The sequence below is a fragment of the Sclerotinia sclerotiorum genome, genomic scaffold (assembly GCF_000146945.2).
Source record: "Sclerotinia sclerotiorum 1980 UF-70 scaffold_19 genomic scaffold, whole genome shotgun sequence".
In the NCBI taxonomy this organism is placed as follows: Eukaryota; Fungi; Ascomycota; class Leotiomycetes; order Helotiales; family Sclerotiniaceae; genus Sclerotinia; species Sclerotinia sclerotiorum.
Genome location: NW_001820817.1, coordinates 440606 through 449827, shown reverse-complemented (window position 1 = coordinate 449827; position 9222 = coordinate 440606). Strand labels below are relative to the sequence as shown.

The 9222-nt window shown below is 43.9% G+C and overlaps 4 protein-coding genes across 4 annotated transcripts; all 4 read right to left on the bottom strand.

Annotated features, from left to right (window-relative positions):
• Positions 1 to 706: 706 nt before the first annotated feature.
• Positions 707 to 2231, bottom strand: SS1G_12208 (hypothetical protein; the record flags this gene model as incomplete). Its single annotated transcript, XM_001587128.1, has 2 exons — positions 707 to 850; positions 960 to 2231. The coding sequence occupies 2 exons, from the start codon at positions 2229 to 2231 to the stop codon at positions 707 to 709; spliced, it is 1416 nt and encodes a 471-aa protein (XP_001587178.1).
• A 601-nt stretch (positions 2232 to 2832) lies between these two features.
• Positions 2833 to 4215, bottom strand: SS1G_12207 (hypothetical protein; the record flags this gene model as incomplete). The annotated part of the gene is made up of 2 exons (XM_001587127.1): positions 2833 to 3887; positions 3945 to 4215. The coding sequence occupies 2 exons, from the start codon at positions 4213 to 4215 to the stop codon at positions 2833 to 2835; spliced, it is 1326 nt and encodes a 441-aa protein (XP_001587177.1).
• Positions 4216 to 4525: 310 nt separating this feature from the next.
• SS1G_12206 (predicted protein) lies at positions 4526 to 5509 on the bottom strand (the record flags this gene model as incomplete). Its single annotated transcript, XM_001587126.1, has 3 exons — positions 4526 to 4703; positions 4883 to 4916; positions 5494 to 5509. The coding sequence occupies 3 exons, from the start codon at positions 5507 to 5509 to the stop codon at positions 4526 to 4528; spliced, it is 228 nt and encodes a 75-aa protein (XP_001587176.1).
• Positions 5510 to 6552: 1043 nt separating this feature from the next.
• Positions 6553 to 9222, bottom strand: SS1G_12205 (hypothetical protein; the record flags this gene model as incomplete). Its single annotated transcript, XM_001587125.1, has 1 exon — positions 6553 to 9222. One exon carries the CDS (start codon positions 9220 to 9222, stop codon positions 6553 to 6555), a length of 2670 nt encoding a protein of 889 aa, XP_001587175.1.

Here is a 9222-nt window from a genome sequence, read left to right as displayed (position 1 = left end):
CTCTGACTATATAATGAACGATAAAGGGAGCCCCTAGGAGCTTTCGTTGGCTCCTAGGGCTCCTTATCACGTGATTTCTGATGGTGCTTGCGCATACGATCTTCAGGTGACCAAGATCACATACTAAGTCGATGAAATCTGATCGTGTTTGCACAAGGCCTAAGCTCTCCTAATTAATCAGTTTGCTACCATCGTAACACCATCAATCCTAATGGTGAATCGTGACAAAATCCTATACAAATCAAAAATCAAAAAGTTTAAGATTATAAATCTCAATGAAATTAATTTCAAAAAATCTGAAATTTTCAGAATTGAGTTATAGTTATATAATAAATTTACAAATCAAATTTTATCGAATTCTATTAATTGGTTGTAAAGTTATTAATAACTGAAAATGGTAATTTTTGGTGTAAAAGGGTGGTCCAAAAGTAGGGTACTAGACTTATATATTTTACAATATATATCTCCCTATCTGTCTATTCATCTATCTATCTATATAAACCCCAACATCAAACCTCCCCTCCCCCTCTCCCTCCCCCATTCGTTCTCCAATCCAAATCCAGAGCCGCCCCTTCACCATCACCACCACCACAACCCCAACCCCAACCCCAATCCTAACCCCAAACCCCAACCAAACTCACTTTACACACATATACATGTACACCTCTAAACCAACATCTCACCTCACATCACATCACAAAACAAATCAAGGCTCATAAGGCGACCTAGCCCTTAACCCCGTCATAACTACCCCCCCCTTCTCAGTAACCAAAACCGCATCTTCAATTCTCACTCCAAAACCAGCGGGTTTGTGTAATTTGGCCGCTTGTGCTGCGGTTATATAGATACCCTATTATTGTTGGAGCGAGCATGTGTTAGTTAGGATTATTTTTTTTTGGTTGTTGGGTTTGGAGCGGGGAGGGAGAAGGAGAGGAATAATTGAATAAACTTGAACTTACAGGTTCATTAGTAACAACTTCTCCCATTTTTAATTTTTCCCCATTAACCCCGTTTAAATAAGGATGTTCGTGCATTTCCAAGCCCAAGCCATGACCTAATCTATGTGTAAAGAATTCTCCGTATCCTTTCTCTGTAATTACTTTCCTAGCCGCCTCATCCACAGCCGAACATGTTTCGTTGATATTCATCCGTTCTATCGCTGCGGATTGTGCATCGTGTACCAAGTGCCACATATCCATTAACTCTTTGCTAACTTTCGATTTCACGGGGAGAATCGTACGTGTCACGTCGCTACCGTATGAATGGAGTGAAGTACCAATATCAACCAGGACAAACTCTCCATCCTGGAGAACCCGCCCCTTACCACCACCATGAGGATTTGCAGCTTGTTCTCCAAAAAGTATAATAGACCAAAATCCCGCCCCAACACCCGCTTGGGTGAAAAGTCCCGAAGCAGCTTCCACAATGGTTTCCTGACTCATACCCACCGAAATACACGTTTGTAAACTCCTGACCAATTGCACCGTAAACTCATTCACCCCCCTCAAAATATCCAACTCCTTCTCACTCTTCACCGCTCTCAAAGACTGAATATCCAAACTCGTAGGAAGCACTTCCACACCATTTGCTTGAAGACCCGCCGCAATCATAAATCTCGCATGTTCATCCAACATAATCTTCTTATAACCCGTTTCCTTAACCAATACATCATAAGCCGACTCCTCTTCTCTCCATTCAATAACACTCTTCTCCTCAAATACCATATCCAATGCCGTAATCCTCCCTATCTCAAATTTCGGCACCAGCAACGACGCATGCCCCTTCTTATCCAAAATAACCAAAAAAGGTCTTTCGGAAAGTTCAAACGAACTAGAGATATTAGTGAAATATGCTGTTGAAGCAGAAGGCTCGGCAATAAATGCATCCACGCCTGCCTTTTCCAACGCGAGAGCAAGTATAGATTGACGTTCTAGGAATTCTTCTCTGGCGATGCGTTTTACATCAAGAAGAGAAGTATGGTGTTGAAGAGAAGTCCAAGCGCATTTTTGAAGAGAGGGAGATGTGAGCTGGAGATCTTGATGAAAGGTTTGAGGTAGGAAGAAGTTTATAACCATTGCTATCCAAATTGCAACAGCGAGAAGCAAGACGAATGTCATGTGATCTATGCAACATCGTCGTTTGTTTCTTGGTTCTGACTGGATCCATTTTGGGTGCGATTGGGGGCCTCCAAAGGGCAGGAGGGGTTCCCGAATATCCTTCTCTGAAGTCATGTTGTGTGAGGTCTTATCGGGATGTAGAGAATGTGGTGCTTGAGGAGGATTGTTTGTAGCCTGTGATTCAGGAGTCGGTTGGGGTCGGGTCGAAGGTAAAAGGAGGAGATACCATTAATGTAACGTGTGTATTTAATCAATTAGTCGTTAGCAGAGTAAAGACAGATTTGGTTGCTAGGCGTATACCGATAATCCTCCTGTCGTTTGAAGGTGTTGATGCAGCTGGACATGTAGTAAAAGATAACCCGGGAAGATGAAGGAGGGTCCGTGCATGACATCATATTGCTAATGGCGCACAGAGTGGTTGGTGTGCAACCAATTAACCAAAGTATCACTCACGAACGACGGCAAGCACTCAAATTCTATGAATACCTATATTTGTATGTGAACCTAGAAAAGGGTGTTATAGACAATAGTTCGTCTTTCTAACACGAAGTATGGTATTATAATCAATTAATATCCCTATCCAAAGAAGTCTAGGCAAGCAAAAAAAACATTCAACACTAATCTATACCATCCTCCTTTCCCGTTCTCCTCTTTTGATATGGTCAACCCTCATGCGCTAACCACGTATACTAAGATTGTAACTACCTGAAAGTCTTCACATTCCAAGCAAGGCATTGACTCCAGGCTCGCTGGAAACATGGATAACATCATGGCTATCTGTAAAGCCATTGAATCTCGTTGCCGAGCATTTGGTGTATGCACCCATGCCCTCAAAGTAGAGCCAGTCTCCAACGTCAAGATTGTGATCAAAACGAATGCTTGCCGAGATACGATCGATGCCGTCGCAAGTGGGGCCCCAAATAGAGTACTCGGTGCCTCCCAAGGTTGCCTGACTTGCGAGAGTGTCAAAGTAAGAGCGTTTCCCAGTACGAAGGACTTGAGCGATTGGGTTTTGATGGTCAAACATGATGCTGGAGAAATTGCCATAAAGACCATCATTCAAGTAAAGCATATAGCTCTTTTCCGTTGACACGGGGTCTTCAACAGTTCGACGTGCAATGACATTGCAAGCAAGTGTAAATGCGTTTGCGACGTAGTAACGTCCAGGCTCTCCAATGATTTTGATGTTCTTTGGCATGTATTCCTCAAGGGCATCATTGAGAGCTGCCGCCATCTTTTCAAATGTTTCACTGCAGAACCCTCCACCAACGTCAAGAGTGTGCATGTAGTAACCATAAGTGCGAGCTTGCTCAAAGACGGTGTGAGCATCTTGAACCGCCTCTCTGAATGCAAGAGGGTCCGAGGCACCAGACCCCACGTGGAAGCTGACGCCGACAACATTTAGGTCAAGTTCTCTGGCTAAAGCAAGAAGATCGCTCGTTGTATCCATGGTTGCTCCAAACTTCAAGCTCAATTGGCACAAGCTCGAGGAGTCATCGGTGGAGATTCGAAGGAACAATTCAGCTCCCGGGAATAGTTTCTTGATCTTGTGCAACTCATCGCTGTTGTCGAATGTCATTTGCTTGACGCCTTGCTTCGCAGCATAACGGACGTACGAATTCGTCTTGCATGGTTGGGCATAAATTATACGAGCAGGATCGATGCCCGTCTTGAGTATTTGCTCTATCTCGCCCTTGGAAGCACAATCGAATCCTGTGCCAAGTTCTGCCAGGAGACGAATGACTTGTGGGTCCGGGTTACATTTGACCGCTGTTCTGAAGTTAGCAAATTTTCATCCAATGATGTGCGTGGAGGTAAAGGACTAACCATAGAAAGGCTTGACTCTAGGCAAGTTTCTCTTCCATCTCATGTGCTGTCTGTAAACCTCGCCTAGATCAGCTACGAAGAACGCATCTTCGTCGCCTGCTTCGCAGGCATCATTATCAATATTTTCCACCCTTTGCTTCAAAGCATTTCCAATTATATTTTTAGGAGTATTCACGCCATTAAGATCAATATAAGCATCTTTAGGATAGTATGATTCTATACTATCAAGATTGTTATTGTTTTCGTGGGTAACAATGGCGGAAGGTGACATATCCTCGTGTGTAACTGAGGATTATTCAATATATTTGTGAATTTTTAACTAGTACATGTCAGTACGGTCGAGGAAATATCAAAATGTAGCCAAACACTGGCAGTGGATGCAAGCTTACCTGTACTTTAAAAGCCCAAGGGGATATTATGGTGGTCTATAACGATCAGATCCTGTGCTGATCTGGCGAGGTCGGCTCGACTCTTCCTCTGCGAGAGGAAGGCCCTTTAAACTCGTCCTATGCGGCAGCTGAGGAGTTTCGGACGAAGACGGGGTGTTGTTAAACAACTCGTAAAACAAACGCTCAACTTGATTAAATTGCAGCAAAAGGAGGTGGTGTGGTGTTGATGATGTGCCGGTTAGGACGTTCGGAGTAATCTTGATCAGAAACTAATATTGCGGCCGTTGGAGCCGTGCTGGGTATTTCGCCTTTGATTAGACCAAAGGCAGTCGAGAGGGAATTTAGTTCTTCGATATCAGAAGATCTGCGACTGAGGTATTAGCAACTGTGTCATGAAATCCCTCATCTGAACGTTTGAGCAATATACGAAGGAGCTTCCGATGACTAGAGAATCAGAGTCTTCCCCTGATGATGGAAAGACAGATACCAAGACTGCATCGCGCTCCAAGAGAACAGATTTTTCACCGGCGGGGTAAAGAGCTCACTTACCAGTAAGAACTTGTCAATATAGTCCACACACAGACTATAATGTATGATGGATTTATTTAAAAACGATGGCAGTAGATGCGCAAGAGCGAGCACAGTAATAAGTGGCAAGTATATTCCACATCCAAAGTTATGTGTGAGTAGATTGTGGAGGTTTGAAACCAGATGGGTTGGTGTTTGAGGGTTTCGCGGTGAGTGACCTCGACCTTTGGCTGTTTAAAATTTTGTATTACGCTAAAATTCTAGCCGATCCACTTTTCCCCCGTACGGAGTAAGTGAAAATACCTCATTATTCTCCCAGATTCTCCCAATTCTCCCAATTTCCCAAGCACAAACCTCGACGACTTATTTTAAATCTGGAACGATGAAAAGATGTAAAGAAATGCCCAAAGTAAAATGAAGTTCAGACGATTCGAGTAATACATGCAGAATTTTAATTAATATTTAATCTATATTCCACCACCACTTTCTAGGTCGGCTGGTAGGTACATCAGTACACTGGTGGTAGATCGGTGGTAGATAGGTAGGTAGTTATTTGTCTGATTTAGGATAATGATAAAGTTCTACAATCTTCAACTATTGCTTTCTTCCCGATTGATCGATATATTAATTACCATTGTCTTTAGGCATTTTGGAAATTCAAAGATTTTTACTGGATGACGTATACACATATCAATTAGCAATGCACCTAATAAATTTCATGCCCCTCTTTTTCACGGGTGACTCGATACAGGACAGGAGAGAGTCAATGCCAACGACCACAAAGGGATGAACCAGACAACCACCAAAACTAGTAAGAACATGAGAAAGGGGACTTCGATCGGTCAGCAATGTTTGGAATCAGGCTGCTCGACATGCATATTAGAAACAGAGCATTTAACGAGTACCTGGGTAAATCTTAAACACAAATAGGTTATTATAAATTTCCGAGATGCACCAGATCAGCGTTGGGTACCAGTACTTCATACACTACTGTATTCCAAGTTGTGATACTTGCTGTTATCAAACGATTTACCTGCTTGTTAAGCTTTAGTGTGGTTGTATGCCTTCACCTCCATCGCTTTTTTAACCACTCTTTGACCCCTTCATGGACCGCCAACCAACATACAAATATCCTCATGTAATACAACATACACAGCCCAGGGTGTATCTATCACGTAGTTCGGGATTTTCCCCTCTTTGCTTTCTACACCATGTCCTCACATCTTTAGTCCGCCATCCCATGTCTCCGGGACCACAGCTCTGAAATAAGATGGAACCATAAAGCTTTAACTCGCGACGTGAAAGTCTGGTTAGATACTAAATGTTGATATTGCGCTAGTCTTCTCCGAGGAAGACGTGACTTGTGATCTGACAGCCATTAAGATGGGACTGCAGACGTGATAATCTGTTCGTAGCGCTGAGGGATAATTGAAAATTAGAGAAAAGAATTAATATGCCTACCAAGGATAAGAATATTTTAGCTTGACGTATTTATTGATGTATTTGAGGAGTCATGACGTTCGAAAGGTGATATGTCATTGCTCATTATATGCTAACCAGATGCCTGTCTAGACACCAGTGATCTTTATCTTTACCTATCATACATACCATTCAATCATTACTATTGTACAGCCCCAAACGCCCAAAATATGCAGCTGAGTGGAATACAACATGTTACAGAACTGCATGTTCTATGATCCGAAAGCGGCATTCTTCACATCTTCCTCGCTTAAAACCTCAGGTTCTTCTTGCGCGAGCCCCAGATTCTTTGTCTCCCAAGTCCCATCGACCCAAGGCTTTTGTTCTCCGAGAAAAACCATATTACCTTGACCGCTTTCTAATGCATCAACCAGGTATTTTTGCGCGACATTTTGCACTTGCTCTTTGGTCACGTCCAACAAACGCTCGCGTCGCTCCTGAACCATCTCTTCTGATACACCGGATACAAATCTTGTCATGCCCTCTTGACTGACCGACTGAGGCGCATCAACGCTCTGAAATACAGACAATTTGGCTTCTTCCAGGTCGCGTTCCGTCCATTCTTTTTGAACTGCCCATTTACCAGCGTTGCGCATGATTGACATCGTATTTTGAGGATTTGGATCACGATAAGAGTAAAATCCAAAAATTCCGTCGAGCCCTCTCGAGTAAGCTCCCCCGCCATAAGCTCCACCCTTTTCTCGGATCTCATGGTGTAAATGCTTATGTGTCAAGAGTTGGGAAAGGATTTGAAGAGGGGCTCCAGCGGGAGACGTGTAAGAGACAGTTGGGAGAGCAAGGCCCCCATAGTATACTTGATACGGCAGAGGGAAAAAGGTTTTGGTGTTTCTCGTGAAATCCGGGAGAGGAATATGTCGAGAAGGTAATTCAGATCTTGGAATTGACGATAAAAATTCTTGGAGAGCGGCTTCATTATCCATGACACTTTCACTCCCACATGTGAGGGCAGTCCGGAATGTGGAAGACCCGGAGAACGCGAGTCGCTGGATGGTCTTGAGCTTGTCGATGACATCCGCCAATCCTTCGGCCTCCGGTCTTGAAGCAAGTGAGGTGGTGAGCTTGACCTGGGATAATCCCCCCACTTGTTCTTTCAATCGCCCATATTGTGTGACACCGGCTTCAGCATAACCTCTGGCATATACGTGCCCCGATGAAGCGATATTGTTAACTGCCCCGTCGGCTGAACCCTGCAGAAGCTGGCGAATGCGAAGTTCTGCATCGGGGCTATCAAAATTGGTTTCAAGAACTAGCTTTCGCAATAATCCAAACATGTCAGGCACATTACGATCCAGGGCAGTCCCGGAAAAGCTCAAGCCCTCAGATGCTGACCTGAAATCTGTAGGAGACGAGGAAGCATGATAACTAACACCGATTCCTCCAGTCTTGAGCTTCATCAAGTCTTCCAATTGCTCCATAGTCATGTCTTTTGTTCCAAGGCGCATTATGGAATCTGTGAATAATGGAATGTAGGCCCGTAAATCCTCGGGTAGGTTTTCAAAAGTGTTGATCGCTCGGAAGTACGTAAGTCCATTGGTTGGTGCTTCTCGCCACTGTACGTTCACGTTGTCGACCTTAGAATCCCTTAATTCTATTTTCTCGTCTTGCCTTGGGATATCCTTGACATGAACAGTAGGGAGACAACTGAGATCTTGAGTGTTGGATTTCCCTTGTTCTTCTAAAAGCTCCAATTCTCTCTTCTCTAGCAGTGCCCGAGCTTCGGCCTCACCACCAGCCTTCTCTGTAACTTCTGCAATCTTCTTTGCGAGACGAGCGGCTTCTTCAGTTACAAGCTCATCCCCATATGTTGTCGAAGGGGTCATTGTGAAGGTGAGTGTGTTGTCATTTAGTAAGTACTTCTCCAACAAACCTTCCAAATAACCACCCTTCTCGAATTCCTTTTGAAAGGCGGCGACGGTGTCGTTCCAGGCCAAGGCTTCAAAAGGATCCACACCATCAAACCATTTAGGTTTAATTCTATGCATCAACGACATGCCAAACTTGGCGGTTTTATGCTTCAAGCTCAACTCCAATTGATGTAGGTAACCATCAATTTTTGATTTCTCAAACCCATTCTTGTGTGCTTCTTGGAAAGTTTTGTGAATCGCTTCCTTGACTTTCGGTACATCCGCTTCTTTCACGCCCGTTAGTCCAGCGGAGAATATTCCGACTTTTCCAGAAGGATCATAGCCACTGTTCGGGCTCCATTCAGTTCCCAAACCAGCCTCGATCAAGTTTCTATAGAGTGGTGATCCATATCCATCCATAAGCAGGGCAAACATTATCGAAAGTGAGAAAGTCTCTAATACATCCGAAGTATCACCTACCAGCCATGAAGTTGAGGTCTTATATTGCATATCTGCATCCACCAATGGATCAATGGGCCCTGGAACCGTAATACTCTGAGGACCAGAGGATAAATCGATGGGTCTTCGTATTTCCATATCTCCCTGGATGCGCTCAAAAGCATTCAATTGAGCGTTAACCTCTACAAGATGATCCGCCAGAGGCATATCGCCGTAAGTAAAAACTTTAGCATTACTTGGATGGTAATGCTCGGCATGAAAGTTTTTCAATTGCTCATATGTCAAGTCGGTCATCTTTTGCGGATCGCCTCCAGAATTGTTGATGGCAGGAAAAATATGGTCTTGAAACCTGATGTAGTACAGATATCCAGCGTCCGACATTTGCCCCTTCATCTCATTGTATACGACACCTTTAAACACCAATTTGCTGTCTTCAGGTTTCGCAGAGTCCCCCTCTATTGCCACTCGTGGGTTCTCGGGCCCTATTCTCCATCCTTCTTGTGTGAAGTCACTCTGCTTTAACAATGGATGTAATGTGGCATCGAGGTAAACAGACAT